At 46.5% G+C, this 22,123-nt stretch overlaps 1 protein-coding gene across 4 annotated transcripts in view; it reads right to left on the reverse strand.

Moving 5' to 3' along the window:
- Positions 1–6,015: 6,015 nt before the first annotated feature.
- The window catches only part of Rpa1 (replication protein A1), a 51,105-nt gene continuing 34,997 nt past the window's right edge, over positions 6,016–22,123 (reverse strand). For all 4 annotated transcript variants that reach the window (NM_001394069.1, XM_087570565.1, XM_087570564.1 and 1 more), the window contains 10 exon segments: positions 6,016–7,055; positions 8,276–8,362; positions 12,315–12,422; positions 13,177–13,353; positions 15,962–16,094; positions 18,081–18,229; positions 18,544–18,683; positions 18,828–19,020; positions 19,145–19,213; positions 20,949–21,051. In NM_001394069.1, the coding sequence (NP_001380998.1) occupies positions 6,957–7,055; positions 8,276–8,362; positions 12,315–12,422; positions 13,177–13,353; positions 15,962–16,094; positions 18,081–18,229; positions 18,544–18,683; positions 18,828–19,020; positions 19,145–19,213; positions 20,949–21,051 (1,258 nt within the window). In that variant the 3' untranslated portion in view covers positions 6,016–6,956.

Here is a 22,123-nt window from a genome sequence, read left to right on the forward strand (position 1 = left end):
AATGGGAGCACAAGCCAACAGCCCAATTGCTAGGCTAAGTCGAATATGAGACAAAAGAATATTAATATCTTTCCTACGAAGGAGGATGGTGCCATCTTCTGAATTGATGGGAGTTTTGAAACATGGCTAAGCTGGGCAAACCATTTTAGTTTTTCTTTTCTTAATTAGTGGCTCATTTATGGACGGCTTGCTGCCTGGAGAGCCCATCAGAAGAGAGCTCACTTATAGAGATGTATCCTATAAAACTCTGCACATTTTAAACAAACAGAGCAGGCAGCCAGGGATAGAAGTGGTGGTGATTGGGGTGGGGGTGGAGAGCAAGAGAACAATCATATCTACAGAAGGCTAGCCCTGTACTCCAAGCCTACGTTTAGGGGAGATCAGCTTCCCAAGACAAGCCCATAAGCCTCTAAAATTTTAGGCCAATAGAAATGACCTCTGTACCACAGCTGACTGGAGATATAAATAAACCTCATCATGAGTGGTAGTGTCAATGGTGAGACCAAATGAGAGTCCAATCGGAGTTTCAGTTTTCCTTTCTAAGTCAGGTTGCTCTGGACGCACCTGGAGGTAGGGCATTCGTGAGTAGCTCCTCGGCTCCCTGCAGTGAGAGGCTCCTGTTTTCACAGGCAGCAGCCCATGGGTTGGTTACCTAACCACCAAAAGGAAGCTGCACGGCACACAAGTTAAATATAGGCTGGGTTATCTGCATTTTACAAGCTTCGAGCAAGCTATCTGAAGAAGCTGTCATTTTTAATGACGGCACAAACTTCCAATTACCGACCCAGTAATCCACGAGGGAGCAGGGAGTTTTGGAAAAACGGCTCACCATTATTAAAAGTTTACACAATCATTTTTGAGTTGACTATAAATATTTCACACGAGGCAGGTGGGATTAGGGCCTTTTGGGTGGTTTACTTGAGGCTGCAACAAAGAATGTTTCCTTGAGAATTATACATTCCGAGGTTTGTCAACAGCTGAGGAGTAGCAGTGGTTCCTGGTAATGCAGAAAGGTGATGAAATGGTCAGGTAAGATTGGCTGGTTCCAAGTATCAAATATTCTCCCAAGACCAGCTTCAAGTCACAACTCAAATGACAAATCTTTAAAGGGCCTGAAGAGTTAATATCAATAAGGCTACCCATGGACGAGCACTCCTCACTCACATAGGGACCATCTACCTTCAACACTGTCTCCCAACATGGTTGGGATGCTTTAACAATCAGTGTGGGGTAAGTTAGTTGTGGGTCTCTCCATGTAGACCCAAGTCATGACTGCAGCTTATGTTTTAGCCCCCACCCCCACCCCACTTGAGTCCTTGTTTGTTTTTTTTTTAAGATTTATTTATTATATATGAGTACACTGTAGCTGTCTTCAGACACACCAGAGGAGGGTATCAGATCCCATTACAGATGGTTGTGAGCCACCATGTGGTTGCTGGGAATTGAACTCAGGACCTCTGGAAGAGCAGTCAGTGCTCTAACCACTGAGCCACCTCTCCAGCCTTCCAGTCCTTGTTGACGTCAATCTCCAGTGACCTGGATGCCAACTGAATTTGGATTTTACTGTGATGACTACTGAGTCCTGCTCCGAGTTTTGGGGGACAAGGTGTCTTGATTTAACTGGGCGTGGCGCTGCATGACAGCAATCGCCACACTGGGAGAGGCAGAGGCAGGAAGATGGTGGCATGTTTTGAGGCCAGGCAAGGCTACACAGCAAGAAGGTATCTCGAAGCCAAAAACAGCTTTCTTGATCCAAATCCTGTCGGAGGGTGTGAGGCCTTGGAGGTCAGAGCAAGGTGGTCAAGGAAGACCACTGCCTCTGTCCTTTACTCCACTACTTAATCAGAACCACATCACGGATATCGCTAGATTTTAGGCCTCGGGGGCTGCAGCGTGCATCCAAGAGCTAAGTGGGATAAACTCAAGGGTGGCCCTGAAGACTCCTTCCCCATCCTCCCTGCACTTCTCCATTTACCTGTTCCAAGGATCTGCTTGAATTACCTGCTCGCCTTTGCTGGGCCACAGGCTTAGCGGTTTAGCACTGGGCAGGGCAACAGAGACCCTCAAAGAACAGGAGCACCTGAATGTACTTTCAGCCCTGCAAAGCACCGCTCGGGCCCAGCGGAACCCAGGCGTATGCTAATGAGCCAAAAAGTAGAAGCAGCTGGGAAGAGTGATTCAGCCCCATAAATTTACACATCCACACAGCCAAACCCACTTGAAGAGATCCAAAGCCACTTTTATTGAAATAGCAAAGACGCCTATTCTGGAGTGCTAAGTGTTACAGGAGGGTATGTAAGAGATAATCTCATGTCTTTGATGTGGTGCTAGGGTGATAACCCAGGACCTCATTGCATGCCTGCCAAGGCTACTACCAAGCCACACCCACAACCTCTATTTATACACACCTATGTGTGGAGGTAGGAATAAGAAACGTCCCCTGAAGCCTCACACATCTGCACACATGGTGCCTGGTTGGTGGCACCCTTTGGGGAGGCTGTAGGGTGGAGTCTTGCAGGCCCAAGTATGTCACTGGGCGTGGGACTTGCTCCTCTTCCGGTTAGTTAACTCCGCTTCCTTTGTGTGTGCAGCCAAGATGTGATCTCTGAGGTTCCTGACGCCATGTTTCCCCTCCCATTGTGGACACTTGGCTCTCTAGAACCATAAGCCACAGACTCTTATGTCAGTGGCTTTCAGTTGCGGCATCTTATCACAGCAATGAAAAGAAACTTGTGTGGCAGCCAGCTAGGCAAGGGCTGTGGCCGGCTGTTTGAGATCATGGGTGAGTTTGATTAATTTTATTCACTCACTCACTCACTCACTCACTCACTCACTCATTCATTCATGCGGTAGTGGGAACTGAACCATGTTGTCACTGACACGTGTCTCAGTCCTCCTTGTATCATCTGTTCACTTAAGACAAGGTCTCACTGAGTCACCCAGACTGGTCTTGAGCTTTCGATCCTCCTGCCTCTGCCACAAGGACACAGGATCCCTGGGGTATGGGACAGGGCTAGCAGGTTTTGTTTTCTCTTATCTTTCCAGTGACTGGATTACTTGTGTATAAAAATCGATGGCCTTACTGACTCCCTTCCCTTTAATGAACATGTATTTAGCATCAACTTAATAAATTCACTTGGTAAAGCCATGTTCCCACCCCTTGAATAAAAATAAAACACCAGGGGTTGGGGATTTAGCTCAGTGGTAGAGCTTGCTAGACAAGTGCAAGGCCCTGGGTTTGGTCCCCAGCTCTGGGGGAAAAAACAAACAAACAAACAAACAAACAAAACCCACACCAGAACTCGTTCTCCTAGAGCAGTGGTTCTCAACCTTCCCCTTCCTAGTGCTGGGACCCTTTAATACAGTTCCTCATGTTGTAGTGACCCCCACCATAGAATTATTTCATTGCTACTTTGTAACTGCAACTGTTGCTATGAATTGTGATGTAAATATCTGCACTGCAACCGGTCTTAGGCGACCCCGGTGAAAGGGTCTTTTGACTCCAAAATGACCTGGTCTTGGAGAAAACAATTATTTTCAAATGTGCTTTATAAAAAGCCAAGAGTCAGTGGCTTATCAAGGCTACTACCTACAGAGTAGATTAGGACTGAGGTTACTCAACCCCACTAGGAAGGAAAGGAGAGGGACACTCACTCACACAAACCTGACTTTGAGACGAAGAACAATCAGCCTAAGAGCGACAGAGCAGCCCTTTTAACAAGTAAAGCAGAGAGAGGCAAGTTCCTTTTTCTATAAATAAATCCTTGGCGGGCGGACCACTAAAGGAACACAAGTCAATATAAACCTTTAGACATGGGGCTGCCAAACTTCACTTTTCGACAGTATATTAATTATGTAGTCAATAGCCATGGGTTTCATTAGCGTATTAAATACCACGATCAATATTATTTATACTTTTCGAAGACAGGCCACTCAAGAAAAAAATGGTGGGGGGGGAAGGAGGGGGAACAATTTGACCCTGTAGTTCAAAAAAAAGTCAGAATAGCACACTAGAGATTAGCAAGGGTTTAATGGAAGGCATAAAACACTGGAAATATGGACAGAAATCAGATCCCTGCCTTCATTTTTCTGCCTCTTTTACAATGAGACTGAAGGGAATTCAGAGACTATTTAAAATAAAGGCAAAATGATTAGAGCCCCTCCCCCAACTGCTTAATGCTGGTGTCATGGTGGATGCAGAACAAGCATTGATCTCTAAGTGATAGATGAGAATCAGAGAATCAGAACAGAACAGCGTTTCAAGGCAAAATGTGTCCAAGAGAATTCAAAGAGCGGCGGGCCAGAATCTACCTAGGCAGTCCTTTGAGACCCGAATCCCTCACAGGCGTTAACAGTGGAACGGATTTCCAAGGCAGCCCTGCTGGTGATCTGATTTTTTGAGTACGGAAATCTGTTAAGCACTGTCCCATGGGGGAACCCATCTCTTCTACTCCCCATGGGTTTCTACAGGAAGCTGTGCTAGTTTTGCTCAAGTGGCTGGTGAGGAGGTATGGGGACTGGTTCAGTGACCTCAGATGACATTGCTACTTACTAGCTCTCCTGAACCAGAGGAGGACGGAATGCTGTGAGCAGGAGATATCAAAGACCAACAGTTACTGGACTGAAAGCTAGATCACCATCTCTAACCCGCAATTTGTCAATCTCGAATAGCACTGTGATTTTCTAGTCAATGCTTTGTAAGCAAGGTCAGATAGAGGCTCCATAAAAATTGTCCTGGCTTCCACCAGAGAATCAAGTGTAACTCAATTCCTATCTCCTGAGATTAGGGAAGGGTAAGGAAGGCTGTGTCTCCTAAACCAGTGAGCCTCAAAGTCTGTCTGTCTGTCCTCAGCAAGGTGAGCCATCCACCTAGAAAGATTCCAACAGCTAAGAGTCAGAGATGTAATGCTGGGTTGTAACACTGACAGCTGGGAGCCAGAAACAGGAGGATCAGGACTTCAAGGTAGCTTGGGCTAAAAGATACAACCTTTAAGCTACCCACTTTAAGACTTTGCCTCAACAAAACAAGCCGGGCATGATGGTGGATTCCTGCATTTCTAGTGGATAGGAGGCAAAGGAAAGAACCTAGACCTGAGACCTGCTTGGGTTACACAGGGAAGACTGTATCTCAAAAACAGGACCTCCAAGGAGAAAAGACAGGGTGTGTCAACCTAAAACCACAGAACTGGATTTAATCTGGGAGACTGGTCTATAAGGACTGTTCCAGAGACTTGATCAAATGAAGACAGACAGACAGACACACACTCATACCCGAGAGGTCGAAAGTGAGCCAAACACTAATATTCACCGTGGTCCCTCTGGACAGCAGATACAATGTGACTGGCTGCTGTGGCAAGAGCTGTTACCACCCCCTCCCTTTTCCATCATGACGGATGATACCCTCAAACTGTGAGCCAGTAGAGGCCATTCCTCCGGTAACTTGCTTTTGACAGGTTTTCTGTCATAGCAACAAGAAAAGGAACTAATCACAGGGTGCCGTGATTCCTTGGCTCCACAAAGCCACCACGAGCTTCTGTGCACACATTACAAGCCAGGCCTGCAGCTGCAGGGGACCTGCAACGCTGCCTGGATCCCGGCAGAGATGTTCTGCAGATGCCAAGAGGTGGGCTGCAGCAACCAGAGATAATTAATATGATTAGGAACACACTGAGCAAGCATGCTCTTGCTGAATGAGAAGCCTTGCAGCATAATGACTGTTTTCTTTCTCGCTCACTGTCTCCACGTTTCAAAGCTGGCTTGGTGTTAGACTGCCGTGTAAACATCAGTACAACCCCAGAGGGCTAGGGCGTCAGCATTCCTGGGCTCGATGGCTTTTCCTTTTGTGTTTTCATTTAAAGATGCATTTTAGGGTTACAAACATTAGTATGAATGATCTCCAGGCCTCAGTCTAATCTCTGAGTTTGTAATGAGTTAACATCTTTCCCTAGTGAATATTTATTATGAAGGCTAATTAATTGCTTTCCAGTTACAAGAACCCTTTACAGTCAAAGAAAGTAGGATCACAGATACACTGTTTATTCAAATAAAGCAAGGGAAACAAAGGGCGTCTTTCTTAAACTCTCTCTATTTAACAGAGCTCTAATAAAGGTCCAGGGCCATCTGGTAACCAAACCGAACATTAACTGAGGAAACCGCAGCAGTGCTCTGCCGTGGCCTGGATGTCCCAGTCCCTCCTCTGTCTCTGGCTTTGCCGGATTTACCAAGATCCTGTTATCTTCACACAGGAACTATATTACCAGTAACCGACCCCACCCTGTGGATAATGAGGTAAATTATGCAATTTGGGGTTTGCTTTTCCCCAAGGGGACAGCAAGTCAATGCTTATCAGCCATCCTCAGAAGAGACAATTTTGATTAATATCAGATGCATCTGACTCAGTCTATTAAACCCATTAGACCCTGAAGGATATTCAGATATTAATGATAGGCCTTTGATTAATAATTCCACCCTTCTGCCATTCCAAGCATTAACAAGCATGTGGTACCTCTGCAAAATGGAGCCTTTGATTCTAGGCAGACACACCCTCTAAACACCTGGGTTCTTCCCCGCTCTTACTGCCTCCAGGAGGAACCCAAGACAAAAAGGTGCCACCACTGGAAAAGCAAACTTCAGGTCATATAATTCACCTCATTATCCAGAGTGGGGTCAGTGACCTGTGACATAATTCCTGCGTGACCGACAAAGCTGGAGACAGGAGGGACTGCTGCTACGCTACCTGCCAGCCGAGAGCTGGCACTTCATGAAGGTCTAGACACAGCCCTCTAAGCTCGCTGCCTTTTGCCTATCAAGGAGTCCCAAAAGGGGTGCAGACAGGTTGCCAGTCTCTCCTGAGGATCTTCATTGTCATTGTGGGGCTGTCATATAGGGTGGGGGTGGGAAGGAAGCCATTCTATTTCCGTTCTTTCCTCTCCATCCACCAGCAGTACTTGCTCACATCAAATGTTCTTCCTGATGTTCATGATCAGCCTTTTGCTATAGTCTCTGTAGTCCACGGGCTTCACGTCTATCACAGTGGCCTTAATTCGAGATTCATCCTTTGAAAAGAAAGAAGCTGTTTGTGAGTGGCAGAGCCTGGTGTGGAGCAGTGGAGATAACCTTCTTGGCTTCAGATAGTCCAGCAGGAAGAAGGGAAGTTTAGAACTTCCCAGAGAGAAAGTGCTGTGAATTCCTGGAGATAGGCCAGATCCCCTTCCACAGAGCCTTTCCCCATCCTAGGCACCCTATGCTCAGACCTAGCAATCATCCTGGAGTAGGCTCTGTCTTTATATGGGTGCAATGGGGGCCCAGAGCAGACAGATAACTTGCCCTAAAAGATCGCCTTCATCCAGAAAAGCATCTGTGGTAGCAGGGACTCTGGCTTCTGCTCCAGCTCTGGGCAAGGCTGCCTCTCTGTTCTTCACCTGCCCACACCAGGAGAGAGGAAAACCCTACGATCTCCCTTAGTCCACCTGACTTTCTGACACCATCACAATAATGCTCATTTAACACAACAACCGAAGTATCTATTCACAGGTACTAAGCTGATAATTCAGAATGTGCAAACTTTGTGGCTACAGGAGAGTTGGCAGAACTCCTCCTCAGCTTGTCTCCAGGAACTCAACAGTGTCTTTGAGGCAGAACACGATCCCTAGAGGCACATACGTCTAGCTGGGTGCCATGCGCTTAGTAATTACTAAATGTACTGATGTTTACAAGTATGGTTAGAGCCAGACCTCCTGGGTTGGCCTCTTGGCTCTGCTACTTCCTGGCTTTAGGCTCAGAGTCACTCTGTACACCTCTGTCTCTCCATCGGAAAAATTGGGCAACAGCAGCTCCAACACAGAAGGTGCTATGAGGGTCAACAGAGGACAGATAGCTGGGGCAGGACAGACCGTCCCGAAAGCAGGGTTGATCATGACCATGCAGCTCTGTGATGTCAGGACTAATTTAAACACTTGTCAGAGTTCTTTTACCAGCATGTGGTGTTTGTTTAATACTCTGAGTTTTAGAACCTAAACTGTGGGAAATGAGAGTCCACACACATCATTTTCTGAAAGAAAACAGACAACGAAGATCTCTGAAGGCTGTAATAGAGAAGGCTGGATGGTCTCCTTCAAGTCGGCTTCCACACCACCCCAGTGCAGGCAGTGAGCGGACCTGCCACAGGCCTCACAGCTTTAGGTAAGCCCTGACACTAACATTGAGGTGCTGCTGTGGGCACAAACAGCAAGGTCCCATCACAGCCTCTATCCCAGCGACCTGATTTATTACTTACATTGTAGGTCTCCAGCTTGACTCTGATTCTGAATGTAAATGATCGGAAGTTGGCATTCTGGAAAACCTCTTCAAACGCCTGCTCGTTCTGTAAAAACAACACATGGGGACTACTGGAAAACACCCATTAGACTGCTGAAGAGACTGAGGGGTGAAATCACGTAGGATTGACTGATTTGTAGGTGTTGTTTTATCCCACAAAACTGTTTAAGGAGAACTTTATTAAAGAATGAAACTCCTTACAGAGGAGTACTATTTTCCTTTCAGTATGAACAGGGCTGTACCTGGGAACCCCACCGCCAGCGGACACCCAATTCCAAGGATAATCAAGTTTGCTATGTAAACTGGTTGTTTACACAGACGCATGCACATCCTCCTGCATGCTGAGTCAGCTCTAGATTATTTCTAATACCAAACATAAATACCAGGCGAGCACACAGGGATTGGCCAGTGAACAGCCATGAGGAAAAATAATCTGCACAGGTCAATAATGTGCAATCTACTCCCCAAACATTTCTGACCCTCAGCTGGCTGAATTTGTGGATACGGAGAACAGACTATACTAAACCCACAGAAGCAGAGCCCTGGCTGCCAGTGCCAGCGAACGGAGCACTGCTGCTCAATGGGCAGAGCTCCATGACAGGAAAGGGGAAACATTTTAGAGATGGGAAGTGGAGCCAGAGGCCTGACGACGTGAATATGGCTAATGCCAATATGTATATTCATCCAAAAATGGTTTAAAAAATCCCCACATATAATGTGTGTCATCCCCCCACCCCGCCCCCGGGGCTGGGGACCGAACCCAGGACCTTGCACTTCCTAGGCAAGCGCTCTACCACTGAGCCAAATCCCCAACCCCTAGATAATGTTTTCTTTTTTTTTTTCCCCCGGAGCTGGGGACCGAACCCAGGGCCTTGCAGTTGCTAGGCAAGCGCTCTACCACTGAGCCAAATCCCCAACCCCTACATAATGTTTTCTTTTTTTTTTTTTCCCCCGGAGCTGGGGACCGAACCCAGGGCCTTGCAGTTGCTAGGCAAGCGCTCTACCACTGAGCCAAATCCCCAACCCCTACATAATGTTTTCTTCCCCCCCCCCCCCCCCCCCCCGGAGCTGGGGACTGAACCCAGGGCCTTGCGGTTGCTAGGCAAGCGCTCTACCACTGAGCCAAATCCCCAACCCCTACATAATGTTTTCTCCCCCCCCCCCCCCCCCCCCGGAGCTGGGGACCGAACCCAGGGCCTTGCAGTTGCTAGGCAAGCGCTCTACCACTGAGCCAAATCCCCAACCCCTACATAATGTTTTCTTTTTTTTTTTTCCCCCCCGGAGCTGGGGACCGAACCCAGGGCCTTGCAGTTGCTAGGCAAGCGCTCTACCACTGAGCCAAATCCCCAACCCCTATAATGGTTTTTTATGTGTCTTTTTTCTTCTTTTTTTTCGGAGCTGGGGATGGAACCCAGGGCAAGTGCTCTAACACTGAGCTAAATCCCAACCCCTTTATGTGTCTTTTTATCCCAATTAAAATTTTTAAATACTCTTAGGAACACATTTCTACAATTTGGAATACTTGTGGGGGGAGATATCTGAGCCCCAGCATATCTCCCCAGTGTGAATTAGGAAATGGGTGGGGGAGGCTGGAGAGATGGCTTAGAGGTTAAAAGCACATATTGCTCTTGCAAAGGAAGATGGCCCTTTCCTGGTACCAACTTGGTCGCTCACAACCACCTGGAACTCCAGTTCCAGGGATCTGACAGCATCTCCCGGCCTCCTCAGGCACCAGGCAGGAAAGTGGTCCTATATACCTGCAGGCAAACCACTCGCACGGAAATTAAAAAATAATTAAGTAGTCGCTGGGCCTGGAGGGGCAAGTCTCTAACTCCAGCACGGGGAAACAGGAGATTTGTCAGCTCCAGGTCTTCATAGTAAAAACACTTGTCTCAAAGTAAAACAAAACAAAACAAAAAAGTTAAAAACAAACAAAAAAATCTAAGTAAAATAATTGGAAGAGGCTGGGGAGAGCTGCCTTGACGGTGCATAGGTGCAAAACTGTATTCTGGAGGCTAAAGCAAGAGGATTACAGCCTGGGAAGCCAGCCTCAGCTACACAGGCTGGTCTTGGGCTACAGCATGAGACCCCTGCCTCAAAACAAAAATGTTCACATTATCATATACTTAAGGCTACAAATGCCTTCCTCTTTCCAATCCTTAAATGCTAGTGGATTTTGCTTTTTGAGACAGGGTTTCTCTGTGTTAGCCCTGGCTATCCTGGAACTAACTCTGTAGACCAGGCTGGCCTCTAACTCACAGAGATGTAATTCTTTTTTAAGGTTGGATTTTTCTTTGGAGGTGTGTGGGGTGATACCACTGGGACCTCGGCCCTCCTGTACCATGTTCACTAAGTTGCAGGTTGGCCTTTAACTTGGCTTTCTCCTGCCTCAGACTGCTGAGGCAAAAACCAAACCAAACTAAACCAAGCAAACAAACAAACAAACAAACAAACAAACAAAAAAAAAACCCACACCAAAAAAGTATGAAGTTCAATTTTACATAAAACTAACAGTTCATATAAGCTAAGTACCATGCAGATCACACGGGTATGGAAACAGCTTCATCGTAGACTTCTGTCATTTGAGAAAAGTCATTCTTTGGACTTTTAACATATAAACAAAATAATATGTTAAATCTTAAAACATAAACCAGATACCTCTACTTTTTGGGATCAGGGAGGCAGGGTCGCACGCTGCCCCCAGAACAGCATGGTTCCTGAGGGAAGTCCTGTGCGTCCTCATTCACCAGAACCAAGAACAGCCAACATAAAAAACCCTGTACGGCTGCCCAAGCCTGAGAATCTGATATGAAAATAGAGGGCCAGCAAAACAGATAAAAGGTAGGCTGCTCTTTAACAGTCAATCCCAGTTATCTCTGAGAAAGGACTTCTCGGGACTATTTTCTCAGACCCGTGGATGATCTAAAATAGGAGGGGAGGGCAGAACCAAACAGAACAGAGGGCAGAAAGAGGAAGGAAAGCACGCAAAACAAATGGCAAAACCTTCTTTTATGGCCTTTACAAGCCCCCAACCAATGTGGAGGAAACAGGAGAAGGGGCACTGTATATATAGATACAAATTCCCACGGCCCAGAAAACACGGCTTTACTAACTAGTCTTTTTTCTTTAAACTCAGCAAGTATCTTTCTTATGGTCGGCATAATCCTTACTCTGCATTAAATAAATCTAACACATAAGAAGGCAAATGCAGTAAAGGTGAAATCAGTTATTTTTTAACTGTTTGTTTTGATTGTGTGGTGTGCACGCCAGGCTCACACATGGAGGTCAGAGGACAACTTCACGAAGTGGGTCCTCTCCTTCCATGTCCCAGGGGTCCCAGGGTCCCAGGGATGAACTCGTGTGGTTAGACTTGCTTGCCAAGGGCTTCCCTCACTGAGCTGCCTCAAGGGTCCCAACTCATCTGTTCACTACCTATGTAGTTTTGAGACAGGGTCTTGCTATGCAGTCCAGGCTTTGAACTCACTCTGTACACTAGCCTGGCCTGGAGGTTTGAGTCATCCTCCTGCCTCAGCCCAAGTGCCAGGACAACAGGCAGGAACCATCACTGCAGCAGATAAAATGAAGCCTTCCCCTTAAACCAAAGTTCTTCCTGTGACCTTCACCTGAGAACCGGAAACCAGTGCCTGGATGTGCACTTATACATCTTATTTACTCCAAGGTTTGACTCCACTTTCTGAAAAGGTGTTTATTAGGCTGAGCACACCCACCCCAAGCCATTTCAAACACCTTGTAGCTCCAGAGTGACTGGAAGAAAGCGCACCAGCTCTGATGCATGAGAGACATCGATGGCGGCTGGTGCTTCTGTGCAATGTGCTCTACGGTCCCCAAGGCCATCACCTCACAGGACACACACAGAGGACACAGGTTAAGTTCTCACTCAGTGCAGTGAGAGCGCAGACACCACACCCAAAGCAAGCATGCAACAGCTCAGTGGCACCAGGCAAGCACATCACCATGCTGACAAACACGCAGCCAACCTTCTCTTTGAGTTCCCCAAGGTACACAGTGTTCTGTCCAAGAATGGCCTCCGCGGACTCCTGGAAACACGTCACCCACTGATTCTCCTGAAAATCTGCAATATTTACCTAAAAAGACCACAGCTCTATTATTTCAGCGAGTAAATAACAAAAGGAAGACACAACAAGGAGGGGGGATTATCTTTTCCCACTTAAAGTAATTCCAAGGAGAAAAGGTGTTGCATCATACACAGGCCCATCTCTGTGCTTTGGTTAACAGTCCCCTCATATGAGAAGGTTCACTTTTAGTACAGTATCCAATACATCACAGGGGCTACTCGATACTTTTATCATAAAGCGGGCTGTGTGTCAGGTGCTTCTGACCAAGCGTAGGCTATGGAATGCTCTGAGCACACTTGGGAGGCTATGCTGGGCTAGCATTGTTAAGTGCAGGTAATGCTATGCCAGTCTTATGCCATAGGAAGAAGTTTAAAATGTGGTCTAGCTCAGTCTGTTGGAGATGTGAGTTTAGACCTCAGGAGCTAGGCCAACTCAACTCCCACAGACATAGAAGCACCAGTTAGAGCGGTTCCTTCTTAATGCAAAAGGCTTCACACTGCAAGTTTTTAAATGAGCCTCCATGGTAATAATGGGTTCCTTTCTTTTTATTTTACTGATTTGTTCTCTCCCCTCCTTCACCACGCTTGACATCTTTTAGTTTTTGAGACAGTGTTGTCCAGCAGGGCAAAGCCTTCCTTATTTACAATTTGTCCAGTCCAAATTCATCTGTGACTTCCTCACCACCAACCACACCCTCCAGTGTCATGCCTATGACAGTCAGTCCATGAACACCATAAGGCTTCTCATGATCCACTCTACTCACCGATAAGATCATGCGGTATTTGAAATTGGGAAATTCCCGGTCGCACTTCTCACAGCGGTACAACCCATTCTGCTGGTCAATCACTTTCTTATTGCAGTCCTGGGTCGGGCAGGCCTGGTACATACAGTTCTCTTTGCGAAGAAACACCACTGTTGCCACAGTGCTGAAATAGTCCGCCTGCAGGAGAAAAGGGAGCCGGCATCAGCGGGCTACACAGGTCTGGAACAAGTGACTCAGAGCCGCTCCTCCTTCTAGTGGTGAGTGTGTGCATATTCTAGTCCCATACTCACCGAGCGATTACAGAGTCGCTAACGCTGTGGTTTCAGAAATCACACGTGCTACACGCAAACCCACAGAGGTTACAAACCAGCAGTCAGGCACAGCATTTCCCCTTGTTGGAGACGGCAGCTCACTAGCTAGCCTTGAACTCAGAGAGGTCAGTCTGCCTCTGTCTCTAGAGTGCTTAGCCATAACACCTGGCCACTTAATTCTTTTTACAGTTATTACATACATGTATCCGTGTATATGATGTCCACAAGTATATGAATGCAAGTATGCATGTGTGCACAGGTCAGAGGACAACTTTCAGGAGTCAGTTCTCTTCTTCCACTGTGGGTTTCAGGGAACTCAGGTTTCCAAGATAGCAGAAAAAGTGCCTTTAACAGCTGAGTTATCTTGACACAGAATATTTAAAAATTATTTTTCAAAATTACATTTATTCAATGTGTATATAGTGGTTTTGCATGTATTCATATATACCATAGCATGTGTGTGAGGGCCAGCAGACCAGAGGACAACTTGGTGATCTCCCTTCACCAGGTGAGTGCGGGAGAGCGAACTCAGGCTGTCAGGCTCAGGGGCAGGCACTTTACACTGAGTCACCTTGCTGGCCAAGCACATCATTCCTTACACAGGGATTTCTACCCTTATCCTGAGGGATCGGTAAGCCTTTCCCCAGACCAGCCAGAAAACCCTTTAGGCCCAACGAGCCCTTCAGTCAGTCTCTACTGCCACTCCTCAACCAGCTGCTGTGGGTCAGGACAACCCGAAGACAACATGAAGACAGAAGGTGAACCAGCAAACTCTTACTGGTGGTGACAGACAGCGAGTCACAGCCCTGACAGCGCCTGAACTAAGTAAGTTTGAGAGAATGCAAACATACCCATGACTAAGACCTTCTAAATGGAAAATCCCTGGTAAGTAACCAGCAAGGAACTAAGTCACGGCAGGGGAGATACCTGCTTTTCGATGAACCTTTCACAGAAGCTCTTGTTTTTGTTTATACTCAGTCATGGCAAGTAAACTGCAAAATGCAGGTAGATCCTGAATTCAGAGATAGGCTACCCACTCCCCCAGCCCACGGCCAGGTTCCCACTGTGTAGCCCTGGCTGTCGGTAGAGCTCTCTATACAGACTGAGCTGATATCAAACTCGGAGACCCACTGCCTCCCAAAGTGTTGGGATTAAAGGCATTTGCCACTATGCCTGGCTTACACTGGTTCTTCCAGAGGAGCAAAACCAATTATGGCCATTTAAAGAGACTATGTTAGAAACCAGTTTAGACAGCTTTAGGGCTGTGGGTGTAGCTCAGTGGAAGAGTTTGCTTAGCATGCACGAGCTGTTGGTTTTAACCCTCAGCTCGACAGAACTGAATACATAAGAAGGCTTAGGGGTGGGGATGGAGAGATGAATTAGAGGGTAAGAGCATTGGCTGCTTATGCAGAGACACAAGATCAACTTCCCAGCACCTACATGGTGGCTCACAAACATCTATAACTCCAGTTCCAGGGGATCTGATGTCCTCCTCCTGACATCCTTGGGCACCTGCCACTCATTTAAGCTCACATGCAGGGCCTCAGGCCACTCTGCCGGCTTAAGCGAAGGTGCTGGCTGTCAAGCTGGATGGACTTGAGGTTGGTCCTTGGGACCCACAAGGGCGAGTTTGATTTCTATACACCGAGGTGAAACACTCATGCCTTATCCTACAGTTTTAAAGAGAAAACTGTAGAGAAATAAATTTTAGGAGAGTGCCTAAAGAGCTTCTCTGCATTTCCCGGTTAGACTCAGACTCAGCCTGCTCCCAAGTCTGAGAGCAGACAGGTATTCTGTATTCCTGGTCCTGGCTGTCTACTGGCTGTCTTTAGTTTAAGAGAGCAACTAGGTGAGAAGAAAACAGGAATCTAGCCGACGTTTAATTCTCAGGATGTCCTGTAATAGCATTATAAGTTGCTGTGGATGACAGTGATGGATCGGGCGCACAGTGAAATGAGACAGTGAGGAAGAAAACCTATATTGTACACTATGGCAATAACGGGGCAGCAGCAAGCGGTATTCAGAGTACAATAGAAATAAATGATTCAAACATCCAAGAGAACGCGGTTTGACCAGGTAGGAAGAGGATCACTAAGAACACATTTAAATGGAAGCTGCAACGGAAATGGAATACCAGAGCCAGCCCATGGCAGGGCGGCAGCATGAGAACGGTCTGTTCAAAATCCAACATGGACCTGAGGCCGGCACACACTATCCTGCAAAGCCTGGTTATCACCACCTCCTCAGTATCCAAGAGCTCTCCACACCAGTCCTGCCTCACACCAGCGGCTACAATACATCCCCCGGCACGCATGGTCTCTACACCGGCCATGACTGAAGAGCAGTAACATGGTGCTCTGGAGCGGGCCTCTGGGGTCCCAGTAAGAGCACAGCCCTGAACCAGCACCAGACAATGGGTATAAAGCTCAGCCCTGGCGTTTTCTAGGCCTCTGTGGAGTAAGGGTGTGAGGTACCTTGTCGCCCTGGCCCAGGTTCTCGGATTTAGCTTCATACAAAGTTTTCCAGTTGGTGTTGCTCCCTCCGGTCCCTCCACTCCTGAGATCAGAGATGGAAACTCCATCTAAGGCTTGTCCTTCTGAGTCAAACCTAGGGAGAAAAAAGATATTGCTGATAGGAACTTTACATCCTTCTCAAATGTGTTGTTTGAATACACCAGCTACAAGCTCTGTCCCTCAGCTCTCACCTGGGTCCCAGCACACCCAGTCCACTAAAGAAACGAAATGCCAAAGTACCACAGACCCCTGCTCCAAACTGACAGCCATGAACAAAGTCGGCAACAGCAGGCAACACTGGCAGTCCCCCAGACTTCGAGCCTTCACCCCAATCACCAAAATGCATCAGATGAAAAGGGACATTTTTGTTTAATGAGTCTGCCAAAAATGTTTTCATGGGAGAAAATCTTTTAAGCCTAATCAGTTATAGAATTCAATGTACTTCATCAGAAGGCATTATCTGCTGTGTTAGAGATCTGCATTCTCAGCGAGGATTTGTTTATGGAAATATCAAGGTTAAATTCATTTATATGAAATTATTATTAAAATTGATTATACTTCTTGACCATCTATTGGCTAATCTGAAGGAAACGAGGCCAGGGAGAAGGTAGCAAGGACAGGGTAGTGGCAGAGAACAGTGTGCCTGAGATTAAAGACGCCATCAACTATATGAGTGGTAGGTAATTAAAGCTCCCCCCACAGGACTGACTCCCTAAAAAGAGACTACCCAACAGAGTGGCTGCTGCCCTAGGCCACAATCACCTTCTCATTCTGTCAGGTAAGCAGCCACATCCACCAGAGGACAAGGTCCATAAATCTGTTTCACCACAACTAGCCACACAAGTTTAAGGCTTCAAAAACTTCACACAGGCATTTGCCACCAAAGACAGCTCATAAGGAGTCAACAGAGCCAGGAGACAGGCAGCCGCTCTTACAGTAAAAATCCGCTCTGTCAGTGCCAGGATCTAAACATCTCCAATCCTTGTCTGGGTGGGGTGTGTGCACTGAACTCGTAGATCAATGACGGTATTCTGTTCAGGGGACAGACATGCCTGTTTGTGTTTTCTGTGATCACAGTTACTGACAGTGAAATATTAACTCCTTAATGCGGGCACACAATTAACCTGGAGTTGTGCTCAGAGCCTGGGAGGGAAACCAACCAACGAACCAGACCAATACCATGGTTGTCTCTGGTCATCCTAGGGAATTGTCATACGATGCAATGCTAGCTATCAGCAGTTACACAGACGGACCGACACCACTGAGCATGACATGTGACAGACACCCCAGACGCTCTAAGTATTAATTATTGTTATTGGTTTATATCAGACTCAAAACAAAAACGAGGAGTATGAAATATGAGCTCTTTTTCTCGAGTCCCCTAAACTCTAAGGCACAGCTGGAAACCATACATGTCCACCCTGTGACTACAGCTATTCAGTTTCCTTAAGCTCGGGTTAGGTAAATTACTTTCACCACCTCGATCCTCCCACACGACACTCTGAGGATGGAGTGCTCTTCCAAGGCAGAGTTTAATGCCTTAAAAAGCTCGGTATGGTGTGGAGATTCTAACAAGCTCTCCTCATCCCTTGAGTGCCTTGGGACTAACAATGTAAAGGCAACAAAGAGCCCATTGTTCTCACTGTGCAACAGCCGAGTCAGTGACTGCACAACAGAAGATGTGACCAGCTCCAGAGCCTCACCAGAGTAAGACGGTACATTCTACCCCCACATCAGCTGCCCACAGCGCAAACCGGAGATGCTCTCAGCACTGCTCTCCAGCACGCAGCTGTTAAAACCTTGTCTACCTGGTGGGATCAAGGTCAGCACGCAGCACTTAAGTTCTAATTGCTTTCTCTGACTCTCTAGGTTCATCAGGGGATCGTGGGCTTGTCGGTGTAAGAGGGCTTTCAGGCCACCATCTCCGAAGACATAATGCCTCCAAGAAATATAGGAACCACTTCACTCAATAGCAAAGGCTTGGCAAAAATAGCTTGGCAGAAGCCCACATGCTGACACTATCTAGCTCTCACCAAAGCCTGAACACAAATAACCCCTTAGCTGAGTTCCAAAAACCTACCATCCACGGAGCTTATAGGCCTCTGGGATGTCAGGATTCACAAGGACAGTGCTAGATGATAGGACAGAGAGGCTCCGCCCACCAAAGTCGGACACTCGGGCTCCTTTGATGGCCATCACAGGCTGCCTAGAACCGTCAAACTTGTCAGCCTGCAAAGCAAACACAAACATCATCGGCAAGAACAATGTACCGGATGGTTTTATGGAGAACAGTCAACGAATACAGGGTGAATACAGACAGACTCAGACTCAAGAATCTGCTTAGACTTTGAGGGAAGCTAATCTGTCTCTATATTCCTGAGTGAGCCAGAGTAAGGAGCACTGCACTATGGGAAGCTGCAATCATCTCATACAAGTGGAGGACTTCAAATGCTTGCTGGACAGCACTACTCTCTGAGCTAAAGTCCCACAGCTCAGGAAGACGAGAACCCCACCCCAGGGTTCTGCTCAGTGCAAGGACTCACGTCTTCTCCCCACAGCGTCGCAGTCACCACTTTCCCTGACATGTCCATCAAACAGATATTTCTCTTAGCAACTTCTCTGTTGTTAGACTTCACTGTGATTTTAGTCGCATCTTCATAGCTCTTGCAGATTCCAATTATGTCTGAAACAAAGAACACTTTGTAACAGCTCTCATCAAGGATCCTCTTAAAACATGGCCAAGGGATGAAAGGCAAGCACGCTAGTTGCGATCACCCCAAACACTGGAGACAAAATCACCTCTCTCTACCCTCACCCCTGGACGCACCTACAAGTGAGTCTTTAGACTTGCTCTCTAGGTCACCGATCCCTGTGAAGTCAAACTGAACTGTGGGTAAGTGATGGCCATCTTCGCAGGGAAGGACAGACGTCTCATTATTGAAGGTCATCTCATAGTCATTTTTAACAGCTGAGAACTGTTTGTTAGCGATTTTCAGAGTGCCCTTGGAGAAGTAATACACCTGCAAGAGAGGCCAAGTCAGGGACGCTAGTCAGCCATCAAACCCGTCCCCACGATGCAGCTTTCCGACTGTGCTCATGGCCCTCACTGTTCAGCTTGTCAGCTCAGACTCCACACTGTCTTACCTTGTTCACTTCAATAAGGGGAAAGAACTTGTCCACCTGCTCATTGAAAGCCGTAGCTCTGATTTCACCCTGCAAAAGCAAGGGAGAGCACATCACAACTGCATTGCTTGGCCCTCGCTCTGAACAGCGAGAGCAGGCCATTTTGACAATTAGCATCTTTGGAGCAACAGCCCAAGTATCAAGAGACCCTCCCAGGGCTGCACACATCCCAGAAACCCACACGCAGTTAACACTTTGAAGCCATCAGCTCTGGTAAAACAAGAGAGGCTCAGCTACTTCAGATACCTGATATATATATATATATATATATATATATATATATATATGTATGTATGTATGTATGTATGTATGTATGTATGTATGTATCTCCATCCATCCCTATGGTTACGACTTAACCATCCATGTTAAAACATACAGTAAGGAAGCTTGTAAGATAGTTTGGTAGATAAGGTGCTTACTGTGCAAATCTGGCCACCCTAGTTCAGTCCTTGGAGCCCACGTGAATGTAGAAGGCAATCACCCCACCAAGCTGTTCTCCAGCCTTTGCACATGCGTGTGTGCACACACACTAAAATAATTTACATTTTATCAAAACATTTTTGGAAGAAATAGTTTGATATTCCGATAATGAAAACATAAGGTTCTGGATCCTGAGTGACGGGCTGGAAGCCCACAGGAAGGCGGGCTGAACTCCAATGATTCAGCAGTCTTCCTCACGCCTGCAACCTAAGTGACGGCTTACTTCACAGTCAGGAGCTGGTGCCAAAAATGTTCCAACAAGTCATGCTTTCAAGCTGATTTCACTGTTACTTTTCTGTCAGGCAATATGTTACAGATGGATAAGAAACTTAACTAAATGGCTAAAATCTTACCCAGACAAGCTGCAGGAAATTAGTGTCTGATACTGGTGTCTGCCATGCCACAGCATAACAGGCAGAGGAAGAGGAAGAAGAGGAAGAGGAGGAAGAGGAGGGGAGAAGGAGGGGGAGGAGGAGGAAGAAGAGGGGGGAGAAGAGGAAGAGGAAGAGGAGGAGGAAGGAGAAGAGGAGGAAGAAGCTCCAAAGCTTTGACCTCACTGGCGTCACTGTTTCTTTTATGCCTGGGGTCTTTGCCTGCATATATATATATACACACACACACACACACGCACGCACACACACACACATATATGCATCACTTGAGTGCCTGGTGCCTGAGGGAGACCAGGAGAGGAGCTGGATCACTGAAACTTAAGTCACAGATGGTTATGAGCTACTGTGTTGGTACTGAGAATTGAACCTAGGTTCTCTCAAAGAGCAGCCAGTACTCTTTTTTTTTGGAGCTGGGGACCGGACCCAGGGCCTTGCGCCAAGCACTCTACCACTGAGCTAAATCCCCAACCCTGCAGCCAGTACTCTTAACTGCTGAGTCATCTCTCTGGGCCCTGCATTTGCTTTAAGTAAAGCACAGTGAGTATAAACCGGCAGAAGCCATCGCAGACTAGTTAAAGCTGCATAGCTGCCGCCTGCTTCTGCTGGAGGCAAACGCCCTGCTCTGCAGGTATCACCCCAGGGCTTCGACTGTGCCCCCAGCAATGTAATTAGACTGCAGTCTCTCCAGACAGAGACTATCTACAGTATACTGATGTCTTCTATTGTTACAGATGCTCTCCTGTGGGAGCATTTTATCTGACATCTAGCCCTGTGTCCCAGAGAGCATCAAAGGTCTCCAACAGAAGGAAAGCCACGATGACCACCATGTTTCTTTCTGAGCCCCAAGTCAAGGAGGCCAGCAGCTCCCGAACGGAGGAATGGCACATACTCACACTTTCATCCACAAGTTCTATAGAGAAGAGCTTTCCTTCCCCACGGGAATTGCTCCAGGTACGGATCTGACTTTTGTTGGTGACACGGGCACAAATCGTCCACCTAAAAACCAAACAGCTAACATTAGTGTTTGGAGTCTCTCTCATGTGGAATGAAGGTGAGCAGGAAATCCTCTTCCTGTGGCCTTTCTTCTCTTCTGCAGTCTGTCAATGCTCGCTGCATTTTAATCCAGCTAATTAAAACCCCAAGGTGACATACAGGTTTGACAGTTTACAGAATAAGCAAACAGTAAAATATACCAGGTAGTTTAACACTAACTCATTCTCCTGTCAAATAACTAAATTTATAAGCCCTCTCCCTTCCTCAAAAAACATCACCAAGGCAACAATACCCCTTTAATGAAAGGTTCCAAGGGAAAAAATGCAGTTATACCAGCAATTATATTTTGCTACTATTTCCAATTACAGGAGCTGACACAATCACTATCAATGTCTGCCACATTTCTAGTGCATCCCAAATATAAACACAGGGCTACAAAGCATGGTACCCATGGGCCACCAAAAGGAAGCACCCCAAAATGGTATGACTGTTGAGAGGCTACCAAAAGTGGAGTCCCCAGACCCAAAACCTTGGCCTAGTGCCTACCCTGAGAACAAAACTTGGGGACACTGGTTTCCTTACTTAGAATTTTACAGGGGAGATTATCTCCTCTATTCTACCAAGTATTGCAGGATAAGTAAGATCATAGCTTAAAGAATTCTACAGAAAAAAAAAAAAAGCCCACTAATGTTCACTGTTTTAATTAATTTTTAATGGAAAAAAGTAATATCAAAGAAATCCATGTCTATGGCATATTAATGTGGTTAATACAAATAGGACAGATTATCTTAGCCAAATTAAACCATGGTAACAAGTTTTGGACTAAAAGTCATCTATTTATATGAGATGAAATGCACGCACACACATCCCTTTTTATTCTTAAGCCTACCAAATAACTTTTTAAGCAGTAAATAATTTTAACCTCTAAATTTTAAAAACCAGTGAAACCTCTACAGGCTACAGTAGGACGCCATTTTTGTCAGTCTTCTGGATAAAAATATTAAAGGCTGTCATAATTTGTATTCTTCTTAGAAAATTAAGAAACACACCCTATGCGGTGGTGACCCGAGTTTAC

The sequence above is a fragment of the Rattus norvegicus genome, chromosome 10 (assembly GCF_021556685.1).
Source record: "Rattus norvegicus strain SHRSP/BbbUtx chromosome 10, alternate assembly SHRSP_T2T, whole genome shotgun sequence".
Taxonomy (NCBI): Eukaryota; Metazoa; Chordata; class Mammalia; order Rodentia; family Muridae; genus Rattus; species Rattus norvegicus.